This window comes from Myxine glutinosa, chromosome 13, assembly GCF_964187855.1.
Source record: "Myxine glutinosa chromosome 13, kmMyxGlut1.1, whole genome shotgun sequence".
NCBI lineage: Eukaryota > Metazoa > Chordata > Myxini > Myxiniformes > Myxinidae > Myxine > Myxine glutinosa.
In genome coordinates, this window is record NC_136273.1 from 72,098,270 (window position 1) to 72,120,794 (window position 22,525).

Below are 22,525 nucleotides of genomic sequence, written 5' to 3' on the forward strand. Positions count from 1 at the left end.
AAAATCGAAGCCTGAGTGTCGGCTACGGTCCTGTGTTCATGTGTCAAGCTTCAGAACAATCAGCTGGTTGATAAGGGAGTAGTAGCAAAAATAGCCAAAAGTTAACGGTTTGACGGACGGACGACCAGACAGACATCGGGACATCACGACCCATTTTATATGTTTATCTCTTCGAGAATCGAGATGAGATGACCTAAAATGGTACGTCCTGCTTCTCTACTTGATGCTCAACATTTGAAAAAGTCAAAGCATGGAAAACCATCGGTTGGCAACCACAGCACAGGCATTGATGGATCTAACGGCCTCCTACTGCATCAAAGTTCCTTGGTGCAAACCTCATACAACATCTACTAATACCTGTCTGAATCTCAACCTGACAGTCTGTGTACCAATCTCACTCCGATCCTGATCCTCTATTCTATGGCATTTTAGCCATTTTACACCTGACGCAACAGTAAATAGGAGTCATGCAGTTTGGACAAAGGTGAGCAAAAAAAAAAATTAAAAAAATCAAGAGGGTAATGTATGCAAATGACAGAACTCTAGAGGGAATAATCGTTTTGTTAAGTGGTTAATCCACAATCCTGGCAATCCTAGGATGGTTATGAGGTCAAATATAAATGTGGGTTGTAATTTGAAAATAAAACAAGCAGGTTTTCTCAAGACAAGAGATAAATAGAAGATTCAATCAATAACAGGTGGCCAATGGCCATATTGTTGGTCTGGCTTACAGTGGCCTGCAAAAGTATTCACCCCCTCCAAAGTTTTCACATTTTGATGCCATCTGAGCTTATTCCATGATGCTTTCAAATCAAACTTAATATATAGAATCTTCACAAACTACTCCAAGGTGATAAAGCTAAAACATGCAGATAAAATGTGAATACGTCAGATTAATAGAGAAAATCAGATGATTCTCAGTTACACAAGTATTCAAGCCCTTTGCCTAATAAACAAAAAGAAATTTCAGGATCAAATTATTTGTTTGAAATGTTACAAAATAAGTGTAATAGGTTTCACCTGCATGTAATCAGTGGTTTAATTTAAAATGAAGTTTCCCCACTTATCTGAGGAGTTTTAGGGTTCAACTCGCTTAGTCAACCGACAAGGCAAACATGGCTCAGCAACTCAAAAAGTTGCGCAAACTCTTCGCTCGTGGCACTAAGGAGATTTCCAAAGAAGTCAGACGCAAAGTGGTGGAGAATCCCTGTTGAGGTGAGGGTTATAGGAAGATTTCAAAAGTCCCTCTTTATCCCTTTGAGTACGGAGAAATCCATCATGAAGAAATGGAAGACGTATCATACCACCCAGACTCTACCCAGATCAGATCACCCATCCAAACTCAGCAGCCAGGCAAGCAGGAAACTGGTTCGGGATGTAACTGTAAATCCAACAATGACTTTGGGTGAAAGATCTGCAAGGCTCTATGTCCAAGAGGGTGTTCGTCAATCAACAATATCCCGTTCCCTTCACAAAGCTGGCCTCTATGGACAGGTGGCAAGAAAGAAGCCATTACTGAAAAAGACGCATCTAAAAGGTCGTATTGAGTTTGCGAAAAAGCATCTCAATGAAACTGTAGGGATGTGGAGAAGGGTTTTGTGATCAGACGAGACAAAAATTGAACTTTTTGATTTAAATTCAATAGGGTACATCTGGTGCAAGCCTAACACTGCACATCACCAGGCTTACACCTTCCCTACTGTCAAGCATGGTGGTGTCAGCATCATGTTATGGGGCTGCCTTTCATCAGCAGGGATTGTCAAGCTTGTCTGGATAGAAGTAACAATGGACGGTGCAAAGTACAGGAGAATCCTTGATGAAAACCCGCTCGAGTTAGCCATGAATCTGAAACTAGGTAGGAGATTCACATTTCAGCAGGACAATGACCTGAAGCACAAAGCTAAACACACACTGGATTAGCTGAATGACAAGAAAATAAATGTTCTTGAGTGGCCCAGTCAAAGTCCTGACTTGAACCCAATTGAACATTTATTGCGAGACTTGAAGATTGTAGTCCATCGACGATCCCCATCAAACTTGGCAGAACTAGAGCAATTTTCACGTGAAGAATGGGTAAATATTTCATCAACTCATTGTTCAAAGCTGGTAGAGACCGACCCAAAAAGACTCATAGCAGTCATTGTTGCAAAACATGATTCCACCAAGTACTGACCAAAGGGGCTGAATACTTTTGCAAGCAGTGAATTTTGATTTGTACATGTATTCCCGACAGGTTTTTTTTTTTGGAATACCTTTTTGCAGGTATTCTTCCTCAAACTATAACAGTGTTCAGTTTGATCTCTTCAGTTATGAATAGAAAAGTTCATTTGGAAAAATTGCTTCGATATAATTCGGAATTCATACAAATGTGGCTTTATTGGAAGGGGGTGAATGCTTTTGCAGACCACTGCACCAGGTGATCAGATGAACGTGTCCGTTTATTCCTCATCAGACAGATATTCAAAAATCAAACCAATTGCAGGGCTGTTCTAGGTTTCTAATCGAACAAGTTCTGCTACACAGCCAATTAAGATCCTACAAAGTTTCCATATCAAGTTGTTGAAGATTACCAACTGTGTAGGAAAGGTCTGCCAAGGGACCAGCTGTGTAATTTGACTTATTAGGCTGCAGGATGAGCAAATGTGGCTCTTAGAAAGGGAGGATTGAAATCAGGGTTAATGAAATGTCAATGTTGAACATTATTTATTTGCTGCCAACATGTGATGTCATTCTTTCTCAGGGGCCTTATATCAAATGCTAATCTTGTATCAAATCATGCACCTTATATCACCTCATCAAATATCAAATGCACCTTATATCAAATCCCGAGTTTAGCTTCAGGTTTTCTCCTCTTCCGATATCATTCCTCCGATCAACTTCACCTTCCTTTTCGACCAATGGTGTTTATGCTAATCTGTGCTCTCTTTTTTTGGTTGTTCTGTGAGCCTAATCTGTGCATTAAAAAAATAGAAACATGCGAAAATTTTGCAGCTTCATAAAGAACCCTTTGTGCCCGGTGCCCTACATAATGTATAATGCAACTGAAGGCAATGGTCTCCCGGTAATTCACATTGCAGAAAACGGATGGCTCATGTGTCTAATCACAGAGGAGACGTCCAAGTTTCATTTTCCAAGAAGAGAGGTTTCTTACCCTGTATATATATATATATATATATCTTTGGAATGATGATGCAATATTGCTATTGCAATACTACAGTATTACTACGAGGCACAAAAGGGTGAAGTAAAATATATTGTACACCGCTCTTTTCCTATGCCATCCCCAGGCGCTGCATGACGTCATTGCCGGGCACCAAAGGGGGCCCGGCAATGACGCGCGCTGAAAGGGAGTACTCAGTTTTCACTCCAGTTACTTTCTTGGTTGTTTGTCCGGGCGATATCTTCGCCATCCTTTGAGCTAGGAAGCTGAAATTTCGGCACAATAGTGAGCTGGTGATTTGACAAAAATGGTATTTTTTGGTTTTTTGATTAATCAATTAATTGATCGATTACTTAATTATTAGCAATTAAATTAAGTACTTATTTATTTCATTTCTCATCTGGGCAATATCTCAGGCACCTTTTGAGTTAGGAAGCTGATATTTGGACACGACAATGATTGTGATTTGGCTGCAAAGGGTATTTCTGATTTATTGATTATTTAATTATTCGACTAACGACATAATTTTTTTTTTTTTAAGTTACAGATTCTGATGAAACGGTGATGGTTTAGGTATTCTATTAGCCAATTGATTAATGATTTAATTATTTTACGATTATTATTTATATATTTTCTTTATTAATCACTGATATATTTTCTTTCTTATCTGGGCAATATCTCAGGCACCTTTTGAGGTATGAAGCTAAAAGTGACTGACAGTGATTCATGTCCAAGTGACTTAGGACACGGCAGTGACCAAATGATGTGGTTATAAAGGATATTTTTGATTTGTTGATCAATCAATTAATCGATTAATTATTTATTGATTAATCAATTAATCCGTTAGTTATTTAACTTTTTCGATTAGTGACTTATTTAATTAATTTTCAAAAAGTTTCAGCTTCGGATGAAACACTGGTGGTTGAGGTATGCTTTAGCCAATTGATTAAGAAATTATTTTTCGATCATTATTCCTTGATTTTAATAACGCAATTAATCAATCAATTATTGTACACCTCTCCCTCCCAATACCGTCTATGTGCTGCATGGCGGTATCGCCAAGCGCCGAAGGCACCCGGGAAATGCCGCGCGCTCGAGGATGTTATTTATTTATTAGGCATGAGGGCGGTGTACTTTGAATGTATCTGTACTTGCTCAGTCTTACTTTTAATAGTGGGCTCAAATAACGTTGTAAAGCTGCACTTGTCGTTTTTTGTTTTTTTTGAATGCATAATAACCAATAACTTGTTGACATAAACAGAGAAAGACATTAGTTTGAAAGCACAGATTTCACATTTAATAGTCAAACTACGCATCATTTTGCTAAAAATGCAAGTTTGAGGAAGTGATTGCAACATTGACAAGGCTAAGGATTACTCGGTCAACTGTACAGCATCAGTGGCAAACCCTGCCTCAGTAATGATGCAACCAGCATCCAGAATTCATAAATGAACACGATCATGTTAATTCATAACTGAACCCGGTATGCATTCATGAAAAAAAACAAAATCGACTTTGGCTCGACATTGAGCATCGAATGCTTATTATTTTTTTAAATATAAATTTGAAGCGGTTTCCACAATTGCACATGTGCGTCTGCATGAGTGTAGAAATCTCTGTGTCTGTTGTCATGTTATCATGCTACAGAAAGACGATGCTTCCAGTATTGTTTTAAGTCTTTGTTTAGATTCCTTCTCTTATTTAATTGCTATATGCTTTTGGCAGAATAAGCCCTATTTGGACATCCACTAAAGAGCGGTGCGAAAAATGAGGACGATGAGCAAGCAGGTGATATAAAGAAGGTATAAAAAAGTGAAAGTGAAACCAAGCAAGATTTTCGTTGTCCAGTTGCTTGGTAACATCCTAACATTGCGAGCCGTCCAAGTGTGCTTGCTCCTGAGGCGTGGAGAGCTGATTAGGTGCGGGTGATGGAGAACCGAGCTGGACTATCAGTCAGTTTCACCTCGGTCAGCCAAGCAGAACAGAGCCGCACTGAAACAGCAGTCAACTGCTCTCTTTCCTTTTTCATCCATCGGTCAAGGCTTAGGCACGGCTTTTAAAAATTCGAGATGAAGTCATAAGGTTCACAGGAAAAACAGAGCGAACAAAGGAAAATAAAAAGTCAATATCATCCGAAATTACTTCGAAAGAATCAATGCAAGTAATTGGCAGAAAGAGGAAGGAAAAAGAATGGCCAGGAATGTGAAAATACAGTCCAATATGGGCCAGTGAAAGGAAACTCAGAGGGAAAGTATAGGGGAGAGGAGGGTGCGAGGCGGTGGGTGGGAAGGAGGGGGTTCAATCGACAGGGGCTAATGACAAACAATCGTCACACATGGTGAAAGTGTGCAGAAAGAAGGAAAATTTCTAACAGTAACTGAAGAGGGACTTTCAGATAGATCTTCCTTTTTAATAAAAAGATAATAATAAAAACAAAATATAGATATTGCAGTAGTCACACGGTTTGTCCGGTTGCCCTGCTCAAATCTGGCGGGTCTCCTCAACGCGGCCGTAATGGTCAGCAAAGTCGGCGGTCATGGCCCAGATTACAGCATTTCCACTTCCGATACCGTAGCTGTGGGACCGTTGAACCAGCCAAGCAAAGTTATTGATAGCGTATTCCTCGTCCCCAATTACGGCCAAGCAATGCGCACACGGTACGGTCTGGATATGCAGAGTCATTTTCTGCAGCCAATTAAGCCCTTAATGGGTCTTTCTCGATCACCGAGTTGCATCCCTGACGGCCAGAATTCAACCCGAGACCAGGTATATTTAACAAGCATTCTGAGTATTGCGCTGCAATACATGTCCCCTACCAAAGTTCAAAGTGCCATAACTTTGTCAAAAATGATCGAATATGCAAATTTATGCACGGTTGATGCTGGTTTTCAAACTTGATCTGAGGTATGCTGAGACACGTGTGTCACGCCTCGCCTCGTTGATAAGCTCCCAAGGTCGCTCCACGGAGCGGCCTTCACGTATTGCTCTGTGTGAATTATATAAATTATTACCAACTCACGGTCTGAGGTACTAGCGATTCAAGAGATATCCATTTTTTTTTTTTTTTCGTTTAATTAACGATATCTGTCAAACCACGTGCCCTATCGCAAATTCCAGAATGACATTTTAGTAGACTGACATGCTGAACAGATTTTTGAAGTTTCCCCTCGATTAGATCAAAAATGAGGGAGGAGCTCGGTTTTAAAGGTTCATGCTTAAAAACGTCATAACTCTGAAACCATGTGACGCATGACGTCATGCTCGCTGACTTTTTTTGTTCGTCATGGGTATGCAATTCTGCCTGCAAAGTTTGGCCTCGATCTGTTCAGCCGTTGCAGAGAAAAAGGGGTTTTCGTGTTTTCACGAAAAACAATACGGCGGCCGAACCACGTGACCTGTGACGTCATAATTACCATTAAAATATTCTACAGACTGAGTCCATAATATTGTGAAAATTTTATCTCAATCGGTCCTATTATTGCAGAGAAATTGGTTTTTAAAGGAAATTAAAACTTAAAATGGCACTGAGTTAAGGATCATCAGAATTATCAGAATTACCAAAGTTCAAAGTGCCATAACTTTGTTTAAAATGATCGAAACTTCGTGAAGTTCGAACTTCATCTGTAACTTATCATGCGGAAACCATGTGCCAAGTTTGAAATCATTAGCATTAAGCGTTTAGAAAAAAAGTCCGGAAAACTGTTCTTTGCGTGACGGACTGACGGACTGACAGACTGACGGACTGACAGACAGAGGGACGGTGTGCAAACCTATAGTCCCCTCCGGTGTACAATGGTAGGGGACTAATAAAAGCAATGGTCAGGTGGAAGGGAACACAAGTGGAAGCAAGCAAGTATGTAATATATAAACCCCTTACCGCCAACCGATAATATGCTCAATGACTCCAAACGACGGATGGGAGCCTTAATTATTTAAGCCTTAGGGCCCAGTCAGACACACCACCCTAGAGAGATGAAGTGGGTATTCACGAGATAGAAGTATGTTTGGGCAAACCCGGCAGAGATGTTGGAATGTGTACAAGCCACCCTGCTACTACAAAGTGTGTTTGAAGGGAGAGCACAGAAAGTGTATTTATCTATCATTGTCAGAGGAACAGCCTGAAGAGTATGGGACAGTGAAAAGGGCTGTGTTTTCGACCTATGAGTGGGTCTCTGAATCATTTCGAACCTTAAATTTTGAACCTTAAAAAGACAGACCTTTGTTGAATTCGCTAAGGAGAAGGAAATGATTTTTGATTGGTGGTATCGTTCTCTGCAAGTGGATAAGGACTATGGTAATCTAAGGGAGGTTATCTTGATGGAAGAATTTAAGAACAGTATCCCCTTAGACATTAGGACACACCTTAATGAAAATAAAGTTGGTAAGTTGAAAAGAGCTGCAGTTAGTGCAGATGATTATGAGCTTACCCATAAGAAAAGCGTTGGACTTCCTGGTTACGGTACAACGTGGTATAACAAGAACGTGGTTAGTGAAGACCGGTCGGAGGAGAAGTTGAAAGACCATAAGAGTCCGTCAGTGCAGATGTCTCTGAATAGACAGTCTGATTGGTCGAATAAGGTATCTGGCAGGAGTAAAGCTCTAACGTGTTATTACTGCAACCAGAGGGGACATCTGAAGTCAAATTGTTGGGAATTGCAACGAGTGGAGAAGCGGGGAGAATCTGCTAGACCTATCAAGTTGATTAAAACCAAAGTGGTCGGCCTCAAAGATCGTGCCATGTCAGTTAAGGCTGGAGATAATGCTGACCTTGCGAGCCCTGTATTGGACAGTTATAAAATACTAGCAGAAGTACCCGGCATTGCTGGGCGGGGGAGGAGGAGGGGAGGGGGAAGAGGAGGGGAGGGGAATGGGGGGGAGGGGGAGGGGGAAGGGGGGGGAGGAGGAGGGGAGGGGGAGGAGGAGGGGAGGGGGAGGAGGAGGGGAGGAGGGGGAGGAGGGGGAGGAGGAGGGGAGGGGGGAGGAGGAGGGGAGGGGGGAGGAGGGGATGGGGGGGAGGAGGGGAGGGGAACAGGGCGGAGGGGGAGGGGGAAGGGGGAGGGGGGAGGGAAGGCGGGAGGGGAAGGGGGGAGGGGAGGGTGTGGGGGTGCCCGGGGGAAGAAGGGTACATAAATTATAATTTATGGTAATCTATGCAGCACGACATGGTCATCACGGAAAACAAGGCGCCTTTGCCGGCGCAAAACGGCTCTCCCAGGGTCGGTATCGTTGTGAGCGCACGGTTCAGCCCTTCAAGAAAAAGTTTATTTGTAAAAATCTAACCACGCGTTAAAAAGATATCACTGGTTTTGTTCGCCGGCACGTCGGCGCTCGAATCGGCTCGCGATAAAATCCAACACCTTTGTCGGGGTCGTCTGAACCAACTACGGGGCCTAGAAGGCTGGGACTGGTCTCAAAAGTTAGGTCTCGATCATATCTCGTAATGCTGGAAGCTGCACGTCTCTGTGATAATCTTGTGGACCATGACAAGAGATCGTGCGAGTCGCTCGCAACGGCTTCAAGCACTTCCGCATTCGACCATTTCATGAACGCCATACGCCCCGCCCATCAAAGCGCGTACGTATTAAACGAACATACAGTGGCCCATGTTTCGATTCCCTCCCTCTTCTGCTAGCGCTTCTGCGCTAATTTTAAAACCCGAAGTTTTTTTAAAATTTAAGGTGTGCTGTAGTTGCTCTGAGACGCACTGATTCCGAATATGCCTTTGGTTTTTCTCTGCGATGAGTAGTTCTCGAGTTATAAGAGGACAAACAAACAAACATACTTTACTGCTTTATATATACTAGGGCATGCCCGTACGTGGGTGCCCGTTCCTTGCCAAAAAAAAAAAAAAACGCTACCCGTACGCTCTACCCCGCCCGTACGCCCGTAAACAAAAAAAACAACGCTCTTCGCTTCCGCCCTTCGCTCTGACTGAATTGGGAGAAATAATGCGCATAAGAAATCGAGAAATTATTATTTTCTCCGGAAGAAATCGAATTACGAACCGTAATGGCGCAGGCTCTCGGGCTCGCAACAACGCGTTCTGTGATTGGCTGCCGGAAGTGAAGTCTTCACTGTCGCAAATGTGAAGCGATGAATACGATGAATCGCAAATTAGTTTTAATTAGTTTTAAAACATAGTTTAACGGCAACATAGTTTGCCGACGGGAAATAAATGAATACGCTCTCAAATGTGCCATCCGAGGCAGAGTCTGTTCGCCACGTTCGGCACACGTGATAGCTCGCTGCTCTCTGATTGGTTGAATCGTTTTTTGGACATAGCTCGGTAACTACTTCTGCGATTAATTTAAAACCTTGAAAAGGCACATCCTCGGGTCCCCAGCAATATACCTGGCAAGTTTCAAGTATATCGGACCGGTAGTTGTCGAGAAACAGCGGTCACAGACAAACATACATACAAACATACAAACATACAAACATACAAACATACAAACATACACACAGAGATTGCTGGAATTATAGATAGATATAGATATGTGTCAAAGGGCCAAGTGTCCAGTGAGAGTGAAGTCAAGTCCGTAGTTATTCCGACGGATACTGGCGACCGAGTCTTTGATGGTGGCTAATGTTTTGCCATTGACTGTGAATAGGCTACTGGGTGTGGGTGCGGTAATTTGAGGCATTGAAGGTAGTCATGTTCCTGTTTCTTTACATCGGGTGAACTTGAAGTCTGATCTGGTCACTAGTTCAGTGACGGTCGGGATAGTCCCAACTCTCCCGATAGGGGTGTTAGTTTCCTGTTAGGAAATGATTTGGTGGGGGATAAGGTTAACCTACCTATGTAAAATAAAACTTTACTCAGGGTAAAGTTTTCTTCTTTTTACGGTGTTACGGCCTGTGACTTCTTTTTCTTTTCTTCTCTTATTCTTCATCTTCCTCTTCCTCTCCCCTCTCCCCCTCCGAGTTTGGCTTATGTGGTTTGACCTTATATTTGAGATCCTGTGATTGGATGTTGGGCAAAAGAAAAACAGGATGGTGCTGAGGGAGATGAGGTCGTTTCCATTTTGAGGAGTGGTTTTGGACTTTTGACTCGAAGGTACAACGAGGGGATTCCCCAGATGACAGCCTGAAGGCTGATGTTTTGAGAAGTGAAAGATAGTTGAGGCACTTCAGATGGTGGGGGAAAGTTGAGGACGCATTGACTGCACTGGAAAAAAAAAGGCAGCAATGAACGGGTGGCCCTCGAAGGCCTCATTCCCCGGCGGTTGCTTGTGCTACACAGTGAGACCACGTCACCTCTGTACGGTGGCGTGACTGGTGGGGAGTTCACTGAAGGTGAAACCCTTTGAAACCGAGACCTCAGAGGTCAGCAAGAACACCAAGCCAGAGACGGTCCCCGTGGTGTGGATCGTTCCATCCTCCACCCCCCTCCACCCCCCCGCCCCCACCTGGCCACCCCCATGCCAGCACTTTGTCTGCTACCTTAAATGGGGTGTCCCATGGTGTTGACCGTTCTGTCCCCCATCACCCTCGTGTCGGCCATTTGATTGCTGTCTTGAGGCATCACACAGGGAATGACCTTTGTGACTCCGAGTAGGGATTAATGCCGACACAGGTTTCCAGTCCATGGGCGGGTGTAGACCCGTTGGCCTGATCTGTTTTTTTCCATTTTTCTCTCCCTTTCTCTCTCTCTATGCATATATAAATATGTCCCTTTGTTGTAACCAATAATTAAATCAGTGTTTGACCTCGTGTTTTGCTTTGTATTTTCCTGTCGTAACAATGATACCATAAAAATACTGAAAGTTCAAGGCACCTCATTATTTTAAACAAAATTTCACAATCACCAGTTTCCTTCACCTTCCATTTGCTTGTCTTTCTGTGAACAATCAAATAATTATTTAACGACACGACATGCCCTCTGTCGCATCTTCTCTCGGTGAGGCAGTTTAGTGGTGGAAAAGACCAAATTTATGAGGAATCCATGCTCGTGAAAAATATCGGATTCAAAAGGAATAAGAAAGTAAAGCCTCACTTCTGAAGATCCTTTGTAGACTGTGTGTAACATGTGACTGATGACAATACCATTACAATGGGACCACATGTCACGTCTTACTGCTTACCACTAAGGATAACTCGTATGGGATCATCAAAAAATTATGCCAAAACAATCAAGGTAATAGCACAATAAACTGGCAAAAAAGAGCTTCTCGTGAATAATTATAAATACCGGAACATTTTTTCTTTTAACCTCACAGATACTGAAGATTTGGAGTCATACGTGTGGTGTTTAATTCAATATTTTGTCAATTAAGTTAAGATATCGATGATATTGTAATAACTTCTAAAAGAACATAAGCAGTCTTAATGCTGACACGACAAAACACCAACAAAGGCATTAATGACTACAGGGAATGGGAATACGACAAAGGAGATTATATATAAAAACTGACCGGGAGAGACCAAGTGGAAGATGAGAGGCAATAAAAGATCTAGTTAAACGCTGGAGAGCATCGTTCAACATGCGGAGGCGGAAAAGGGGCCGCTCAGCCGGGTCGTTCGCTGGCCGGTTCATGTCTGACTGCAAGTCCTCAGCTGTAGAGCGCAGCACTTGTGCAACGGTGTACATGGTGCTGGCATTCAGCTGCGGTGCTGGGAGGGGTGAGAGGAAGAGAAGAAGGTGAGGGAGAGAGAGAGAAAGAGAGAGAGAGAGAGAGAGAGAGAGAGAGCACGGAAGCGCACATGCGCACACACACTGATGAGGAGGTGTAAGGCGTTCAGTGTTTGATAATGGTCACTCATTCCAAGCACACCCTGCATTTTGAGATTGTTCACGTAGTTCTGAACCATCAGAGCCAGGTCAACCACGCGAAAGGGCAACACCGGATCGTCAGCCAATCGTAGTGCGGCATAGGCAGCAACCTGGCACATACACACAAAAATCAGACTCACAATGCCCATAATATAATAATAATAATAATAACAACTAGACATGCCACTTTATAACTGCGGGCAGTTATGACCGGGTCCCAAGCCGCCCCACTATGATACAACCCCACTTTGATCGGAGATGTGACCCATGACATCCTCCTTATAAAACTAAATTCAGAATTGGATTTAAGAAATTCAATTCAAAAAATATTCAGATTCAAAAAAAAAAAAAAATGTCTGCCAGACAACATGACCTATGATGTGTAAATTATCAAACTATATTCCGAAACACTCGTTCATCATGTGCGTGAAGTTTCACCTCGATCGTGTAAGCCATTCCAGAGAAGATAAAATTGTATGATTTATTTTTCAAATAATTAAAAAATTCTGGCTGTCAGACTGTGTGAACGATCATGTTGAAATTTCAAACAATTTCCCTTGACAACTAAATCATACTTGTTTTGACATCAATAGCTTAAATGGTTTCAGAGAAATAATTATTTTTATTCATTTATGTTCCTTTGATCCAAAATGGCTGCCAGACAATGTTACCTATGATTTATTCGTGAACACCCAGGTATCCCCAAGGCTTGTGCAACATGTGTGTGAAGTTTTCCCCTCGATCTGTCCAGCCATTCTGGAGAAGAGGATTTTAAAAATATTTTTATGTGCAATCCAATATGGCTGCCAAACCACATGGCCTATCATGTCAGCAATTTAATTATGTCAACAAATTTGCTCCTAAATCAACCTCAATACTTTTCATACCGATTGGATAAAGCGTTGTACTTGTCGAATTATAACGCCATAATGAAGGCATTGATGACGTCATCGTTAACAACACTTATTCCCCATGCGGAGTACGTGACAATGAGTCAAGTTTAAATTTTTTCCATGGAGCGGTTTTGGAAATATAGGTCCAAAGTTTTTCCTTTTTCCAACATGGCACAGCTGCATCACATGAGATATGACGTCATAATTATTATTAAAATATTCTATGTGAGTAACATCTTATGGTGAAAATTGTGTGTGAATCACACCGGCGGTTGCCGGACCAGTTTAATTTAAAAGGGGAATAAACCCATAAACATGTGGCGGAAGAAGAAGAGGTACAAAAAGAGGGAGAATTGCTCTGCAGTACATGTCCCCTACCTGTCCCAATGAATGTTCTTCTTTCAAGCAAAAAGGGCATAACTTTGAAAAATTGGCGAAACGCCCCAAAAGTCAAACGTTTCAAGTTTCAGTTGAATATGTTAAAAGGTAAGAGAAAAAAGTGCAGAAAACCACAGGTGGGATTGGACAGATGGACAGACGGGCAGACGGACGGACGGACGGAAGGATGGACACAGACGTAGAGAAAATGTATAGTCCTCTCCGGATAGGTGACTAATATACAAGTACATAACAAAAACAATAGGTTTGCCAGCCTGGAATGCTTGGAATAATAATAATAACAGGAGTTCCCTTAAAAAGACCTTCCATGCAGGCAGCCTTACTTCCTAATGGTTTGTACGTGCTCTATTATTTAAATACTAAGAATTAAGCAAGGATTAGTCTTTGGTACGACTCGGTCCCAGACTCAGAGCCGACGCCCCAACCAAATTCTGCCACCGAGTCTGGTGAGTTAAACTAGAGAATGATTATTAACATGTATGTATGCAGTAACAATCATTATTAAGTGAAGCAAATTGTGTTTTGAAAACCAAGATGGCCACTCAAAAGAAACTTACAAAAGATAAATAACGGATCATGCATCATAAGCTGAATATGAGCATCAAAACAATCATGATTATTGTTGCACGAGATTGGACGTAGTACAAGAAACATTTTTAAGCACAAACAATTACAGTAAATGCATCATGCACTGTTCAAATCTATACTGTAAGAGGTTTGTCTGTCTGTCTCTCTGTCTGTCTGTGTCACATTTTTTTCTCACAGATGGCCAAACGGATCATTGTCAAATGATCACAGATTCATCAGTGAGGGCCAGGGAGTGTTTTTGGCAAAAAATAATTTGATTTAAAAAAGAGTTGGATTTGTTTTTAAATCGCTACTTAGTGCTTAACCTAGGACTTTGTAGCTATGTGAAAGGTAATGTTAAATGATCGCCGAACCCATACCTTATTGGGACTACGGAAGCGTTTTAGGACCTCACAAAAAATAGAAAAACAAGTCCAGATACGTTCAAAGTACACTGCCCCAAATAAATAAATAACACCCTCCAGCGCGACACACAGAGATGATATTGAGGGGGAGAGGTGAACAATAATTGATTGATTAATTGCGTAATTAAAATCAATAAATAATAATCATAAAATAATTTCCTAATTATTTGGCTAATGTCATTATTTGGCCAATTTAATTGGCTAATGGCATACCTAAACTACCAGCGTTTCATCCGAAGCTGTAACCTTTTTGAAAATTAATTAAGTCATTAATCAAAAAATTAAATAACTAATTGATTAATTAATAAATAATAAATCGATTGATTGATTAATCATTAAATCAAAAATGTCCTTTATAGCCACATCACTCGGTCACTGTCGTGTCCGAATATCGGCTTCCTCGTCCCAAAGGTGCCTGAGATATTGCACAGATGAGAAAGGAAATAAATAAGTACTTAATTAAAATATCATATTAAGTAATCAATCAATTAATTGATTACCGTGAAATGGGGTGAATCGGGACACAAACTGAAAAAAAGTTCGGAACTTTTTTCGCTGAAAATTGATAACCATACTGATTTGTTGATATTCGGGTTGAAAGTGTTCTCTTGTTTTTTTTTAAAGCAACTTATAGTCCCTATTAACCCCATATATGGGTTAAATAGGAATAAATAGGATTTTTATGGCTGTCCCCATTCACCCCGTTTTACGGGTGAATAGGGACAGTCACTAATACAAAAAAATAATAATCAAGAAACAATCCTGAGTTTCCAACTTATTGCTAAATTGATAGCTCAGATGGATGCACATAATATGCACCCATAATATAAACCGCGGTGCCAATGAAAAAAATATGGGATCAAAAGTTTCTCCAAACTCCCTATTTCTTGATTATTATTTTTTGTATTAGTGGCTGTCCCTATTCACCCGTAAAACGGGGTGAATAGGGACAGCCATAAAAATCCTATTTAACCCATATATGGGGTTAATAGGGACTATAAGTTGCTTTTTAAAAAAACAAGAGAACACTTTCAACCCAAATATCAACAAATCAGTATGGTTATAAATTTTCAGCGAAAAAAGTTTCCGAACTTTTTTTTCAGTTTGTGTCCCTATTCACCTCGCTGTTCCTGTTCACCCCATTTCACGCTAATCAAAATACAAAAAAAATGTTTTTGGCAAAGCACTTGCTCGCTATTGTGCTGAAATTTCAGCTTCCTAGATCAAAGGATGGCTGAGATATGGCCCGGACAAACAAACAAGAAAACAAGAAAACAAACAAGAAACCGGAGTGAAAACCGAGTACTCTCTTTCAACCCTTCAGTGCCCGGTGATGACGTCACGCAGCGCCTGGAGGTGGAATGGGAAAGGAGAGGTGGACAAAAACAGCCACTGAGCCTGGGAGAAGTACTCTGCGTACCCGCGACGTCACAACATTGGTCTTTCTTTTTCCTACCCTTCCTCCTCTTCCTTTTCCAATACCTTCATTTTATCATTCCAGTGCCTGCCCTTATCCCTGTGCATGTAAAAACAATAGTTGATCGTTGTCCCATTTTTGAACGAGTACCGTTATGTTCACTAGGTGGAACTCTTTTCTGTTGAAATTCGGAAGGTAGATGTTTTATATTCGTCCTGATTTTGGAAATGTTGGTTCACCAACGTGCATTCAAAGATCCGACAAGGTAGGAATTGAAGATGTTTTACAATCTGGGCTGGCAGAGTACATGCAAGTCCAATTAAGGATAATCACCAATGCTTCCGTTCACGGTTGTCCATTAAAGGGTGTTCCATTCTGTCTCCTGATACACACCATGCCATAAGTTAGCCTTTACGTGCACAAGGGATCGACATAAAAAGTCTGCACCAAACAAAGTTAACAGACACAATTCCAGCGCTCGGAGACACTTGAAGCCTGCTACTGTGTCTAGGTCTTTGCACTCCTGGACGCTAATTGCAGATGCCATGTGCAAATGTTTGTGGCCAGGATATGTTTGCTGTAGGTACGCATACTCGCCTCTGAGCTGTCTACCCTGGGTATTTTTTTTTTGTATACAAGATCGAGGCTTGTGTAAGAGGTAACATTAATCACAAAAAGACAAACTGACACATAAAACATAAGATAAAGGGAGCGGGAGGCAAGATGGGGAGAGAGGGGGAAGCACACACGTACAACATTTGAGAGCAGGGACATCGGGAGAACTGTGGGAGGGAAGGGGCTTGGTGGTAGGAGGCATGGGGAAGAGGTGGGGCGGGAGCGGGGGGTGGGGGGGGGGGAGGGGTGAGAGAGGTATAAAACACATGGATACTGCTAGGACTTCCAGGAAAGAAGTCGGAATTTCAAAAAAGTGGATCTGGGGTGAATTCGCGGGGGTAGAAAAGATCAAGGTTTTGGATGGGGGAAGATAAGAGATGCTGGTGAACAGCTGTTTTAAAGACCTGGAGGGAGGAGTGGGATTGAAGAGAGTGTCGGAGTTTGTTCCAGAGGCGGGAGAAAAGAGGAATGAAAGAGTGTCTTCAGAGTTCCGAATAGAAATAACACCAAAGGAATCCTATCAGGATACTTTCTGTAAATCCCAAAAGCATCTTATTTGTCGTGATTTTTGTCAAGTCTGTTTGTCAAAAAAAGCATTAGCATCTTCATTTTATTTACTTATTTATTTACTTATTTTTAAATCCGCCACCAAAAGTGAACGGAGGTTATGTTTTCACCCCCTGTCTGGTTGTCTGTATGTCTGTCTGTGAGCAGGATATCTCAAAACATTATGGACGGTTTCGTGGGAAAACTTGGTGGACAAGTTTGGTGTCTGACAAGGAATAAAATAAAATTTTGGTGAAGATCCGGATACGAGAATTTTTAAGTGATTCTTCACCAGTGAGAGATAGGGCCAAAAACGATATACAGCAGGATATCTCAAAAAGTTGTGGACGGATTATGACAAAACCAGGTGTATAAGTCGGTTAGGTGACGAGAACAGGCCGATTAGATTTTGGTTCAGGTTCGGATGCAGATCTGGCCTATCAGTGGGCTAGAAAACGTGAACTGTTCAGCCTGGTGGAGGTTTGCGCTCTACTGAGTGCTGTTCTAGTCTTGCTTGAGTGCATGATGTATACGTGAGACTTCATGTATGTATTTGATTGGTAGTCTCAGAGCAATTGGTGTCTACGAATGGGGATTGTGTGGTCAGTCAGGCCGCAGACCAGGGATTTGTAATTTGTTTAGGGTGTCAGTGGTAGCTAGCGAAGCGAAGGACACCGTGGGATCTTTAACAACCACCAACTAATTCCGGTAAACGGGGACACCCACCCAGAAACACCAGAATGACAGTTTATAGCTCGGTCCGGATTCAAACCCAGGCTACTCAGATCAAACGTGAGCCTGCATGCCTCTAGGAGTCCAGGGTAACATGCCAGCCTGGAAGGGAATGAAAGTCTGCATCATGCAAACACAAACAGCAATGGCTGTTATCATGAAAAAGTACACAAAGACACAATACAGGTAAACCTCCATGATGGCAAATCAGTGGGCAGGTGGCACATTCAGTGTCAACTTGAGGAGGAGGAGGAGGAGGAGGTTGAAAACACTCACAACTAGAAAGAAAAGTGAAACTTGAACCATTTCCGTCGTCATTATTCACAAACTTTAGTAAAACTGTCTGCAATAATTATTTAAATAAAAAAGATGCTTCTCATTTAATTTTCCTTTTCGATTTCAAACAGTTTTACTCAGAATGATACTCAACCTTCAAGTCTGTTTCGTCCAAAACCTCGACGAATACCCTTTTTGAATACCCTGCATCATGCAAAATACCCTTTTTGAATACCCTGCATCATGCAAAATACCCTTTTTGAATACCCTGCATCATGGAAAATACCCTTTTTGAATACCCTCCATCATGCAAAATACCCTTTTGGAATACCCTGCATCATGCAAAATACCCTTTTTGAATACCCTCCATCATGCAAAATACCCTTTTTGAATACCCTGCATCATGCAAAATACCCTTTTGGAATACCTTGCATCATGCAAAATACCCTTTTTGAATACCCTCCATCATGCAAAATACCCTTTTTGAATACCCTGCATCATGCAAAATACCCTTTTTGAATACCTTGCATCATGCAAAATACCCTTTTTGAATACCCTGCATCATGCAAAATACCCTTTTTGAATACCCTGCATCATGCAAAATACCCTTTTGGAATACCCTGCATCATGCAAAATACCCTTTTTGAATACCCTGCATCATGCAAAATACCCTTTTTGAATACCCTGCATCATGCAAAATACCCTTTTTGAATACCCTGCATCATGCAAAATACCCTTTTTGAATACCCTGCATCATGCAAAATACCCTTTTTGAATACCCTCCATCATGCAATATACCCTTTTTGAATACCCTGCATCATGCAAAATACCCTTTTTGAATACCTTGCATCATGCAAAATACCCTTTTTGAATACCCTGCATCATGCAAAATACCCTTTTTGAATACCCTGCATCATGCAAAATACCCTTTTGGAATACCCTGCATCATGCAAAATACCCTTTTTGAATACCCTGCATCATGCAAAATACCCTTTTTGAATACCCTGCATCATGCAAAATACCCCTTTTGAATACCCTGCATCATGCAAAATACCCTTTTTGAATACCCTCCACCATGCAAAATACCCTTTTTGAATACCCTGCATCATGCAAAATACCCTTTTTGAATACCCTGCATCATGCAAAATACCCTTTTTGAACACCCTGCATCATGCAAAATACCCTTTTTGAATACCCTGCATCACGCAAAATACCCTTTTTGAATACCTTGCATCATGCAAAATACCCTTTTTGAATACCCTCCATCATGCAAAATACCCTTTTTGAATACCCTCCATCATGCAAAATACCCTTTTTGAATACCCTGCATCATGCAAAATACCCTTTTGGAATACCCTGCATCATGCAAAATACCCTTTTTGAATACCCTGCATCATGCAAAATACCCCTTTTGAATACCCTGCATCATGTAAAATACCATTTTTGAATACCCTGCATCATGCAAAATACCCTTTTTGAATACCTTGCATCATGCAAAATACCCCTTTTGAATACCCTGCATCATGCAAAATACCCTTTTTGAATACCCTCCACCATGCAAAATACCCTTTTTGAATACCCTGCATCATGCAAAATACCCTTTTTGAATACCCTGTATCATGCAAAATACCCTTTTTGAACACCCTGCATCATGCAAAATACCCTTTTTGAATACCCTGCATCATGCAAAATACCCTTTTTGAATACCTTGCATCATGCAAAATACCCTTTTTGAATACCCTCCATCATGCAAAATACCCTTTTTGAATACCCTCCATCATGCAAAATACCCTTTTTGAATACCCTGCATCATGCAAAATACCCTTTTTGAATACCCTGCATCATGCAAAATACCCTTTTTGAATACCAGGCATCATGCAAAATACCCTGCATCATGAAAAATACCCTTTTTGAATACCCTGCATCATGCAAAATACCCTTTTTGAATACCCTGCATCATGCAAAATACCCTTTTTGAATACCCTCCACCATGCAAAATACCCTATTTGAATACCCTGCATCATGCAAAATACCCTTTTTGAATACCCTGCATCATGCAAAATACCCTTTTTGAATACCCTGCATCATGCAAAATACCCTTTTTGAATACCCTGCATCATGCAAAATGCCCTTTTTGCATACCCTGCATCATGCAAAATATCCTTTTTGAATACCCTGCATCATGCAAAATACCCTTTTTGAATACCCTGCATCATGCAAAATACCCTTTTTGAATACCCTGCATCATGCAAAATACCCTTTTTGAATACCCTGCATCATGCAAAATACCCTTTTTGAATACCCTGCATCATGCAAAATACCCTTTTTGAATACCCTGCATCATGCAAAATACCCTTTTTGGGTATTGTTGTTGTTGTTGTATGCAAAATACCCTTTTTGAATACCCTGCATCATGCAAAATACCCTTTATCATGCAAAATACCCTTTTTGAATACCCTGCATCATGCAAAATACCCTTTTTGAATACCCTGCATCATGCAAAATACCCTTTATCATGCAAAATACCCTTTTTGAATACCCTGCATCATGCAAAATACCCTTTTTGAATACTCTGCATCATGCAAAATAACCTTTTTGAATACCCTGCATCATGCAAAATACCCTTTTTGAATACCCTCCACCATGCAAAATACCCTTTTTGAATACCCTGCATCATGCACAATACCCTTTTTGAATACCCTGCATCATGCAAAATACCCTTTTTGAATACCCTGAATCATGCAAAATACCCTTTTTGAATACTCTGCATCATGCAAAATACCCCTTTTGAATACCCTGCATCATGCAAAATGCCCTTTTTGAATACCCTGCATCATGTAAAATACCCTTTTTGAATACCCTGCATCATGCAAAATACCCTTTTTGAATACCCTGCATCATGCAAAATACCCTTTTTGAATACCCTGCATCATGCAAAATACCCTTTTTGAATGCCCTGCATCATGCAAAATACCCTTTTTGAATACCCTGCATCATGCAAAATACCCTTTTTGGGTATTGTTGTTGTTGTATGCAAAAAAGCCTTTTTGAATACCCTGCATCATGCAAAATACCCTTTTTGAATACCCTGCATCATACAAAATACCCTTTTTGAATACCCTGCATCATGCAAAATACCCCTTTTGAATACCCTGCATCATGCAAAATACCCTTTATCATGCAAAATACCCTTTGTGAATACCCTGCATCATGCAAAATACCCTTTTTGAATACTCTGCATCATGCAAAATACCCTTTTTGAATACCCTGCATCATGCAAAATACCCTTTTTGAATACCCTGCATCATGCAAAATACCCTTTTTGAATACCCCGCATCATGCAAAATACCCTTTTTGGGTATTGTTGTTGATGTTGTTGTATGCAAAATACCCTTTTTGAACACCCTGCATCATGCAAAATACCCTTTTTGAATACCCTGCATCATGCAAAATATCCTTTTTGAATACCCTGCATCATGCAAAATACCCCTTTTGAATACCCTGCATCATGCAAAATACCCTTTTTGAATACCCTGCATCATGCAAAATACCCTTTTTGAATACCCTGCATCATGCAAAATACCCTTTTTGAATACCCTGCATCTGGTGTTGGCTTAGCGGTTAGGGTGCCAGCTTAGGTATACCTAGGATCCTGGGTTCGAATCCCGGTCGATCGCTGAATTAACGCCAGGGGGGTTGACTCAGACTGTCATCCTTCCGAGGTCGGCTAATTGAGTACCAGTTCACTGGTAATTCCCTGTTTGTCGTAAAAAGGTGACAAAAAGGGTTGGCGGCAGGAAGGGCATCCGGCCGTAAAACATTGCTTCAAAAAGGGGACCAACAACAACAAACAACAACAACCACGGTGCCCGAAAAAGGCCAACCCCCGCTTTGCGGGGAAAAATGGCCTCTAAAGGTGGTTTTTATTTATTCATGCAAAATACTCTTTTTGAATACCCTGCATCATGCAAAATACCCTTTTTGTAAATTGAGGCGCAGACGTGAGCACAGTGGGACAAAAAGGTTATAATGTAAAATTTACAAAATATATAAAAGGGTAAATTATACCCTTCTTGTCCCACTGTAGTCATATTGTACATTGGCTCGACGGACCTCAAGACTTACTCCATACTCGAGTAGAAACCTCAGGGTTATTGCCTACTTGTGTTGGTATTACAATTTAAAGATGAAGTATGAAACACCAAGAATAAAGAACAATATCGTTGAGCAAGTTGTTTATGAAAACCACAGTCACTGGATTTAATTCTGAGCCCTATGGAAGGTGGAACCCCCTCCGTCCCCCCCCCTCTCCCCCACCCAAACCCCTCACCCTGAGAAGCTCTCTCTCAGTGAGATACAACAGAATGTGTCCTTGTTTATGGAGCATTAGGCCTGAGCTTAACAGCATAATAATTACACCAAATGAGGGCGTCTTCAGTTTGTCCGCCCAGACAAGCTTTGTTTAAGAGGACACATCGTGCTCTACATTGATCCAAGCAAGAAGGGTAAGTGCGCATGTCAACCCGGTAAACTGATGGGTCTGGGTTAAGCCAGTGATCTAAGAGGTCTACAAATGATGCCAGCTAGAGCACTTTGTGGGCCTCGACTTTCAAGATCAAAGGAAATGTGGCAAAGATTTCCTCTTAGTTTGTTATCAACTTTCAGACATTGAATATAAAACAGCAGGAGGAAAGGCATTCTCGCGAACACCCCCCATATCTT

At 41.3% G+C, this 22,525-nt stretch overlaps 1 protein-coding gene across 12 annotated transcripts in view; it reads right to left on the reverse strand.

The window, feature by feature from the left end:
- NAALADL2 (N-acetylated alpha-linked acidic dipeptidase like 2) overlaps positions 1-22,525 on the reverse strand; it is a 466,559-nt gene that overhangs the window by 17,187 nt on the left and 426,847 nt on the right. For all 12 annotated transcript variants that reach the window (XM_068134602.2, XM_078767634.1, XM_078767636.1 and 9 more), the window contains 2 exons: positions 11,935-12,043; positions 11,575-11,773 (listed from right to left, as the gene is read on the reverse strand). In XM_068134602.2, coding sequence (XP_067990703.2) covers positions 11,575-11,773; positions 11,935-12,043 — 308 coding nt within the window. The remainder of the gene's footprint in view (positions 1-11,574; positions 11,774-11,934; positions 12,044-22,525) is intronic.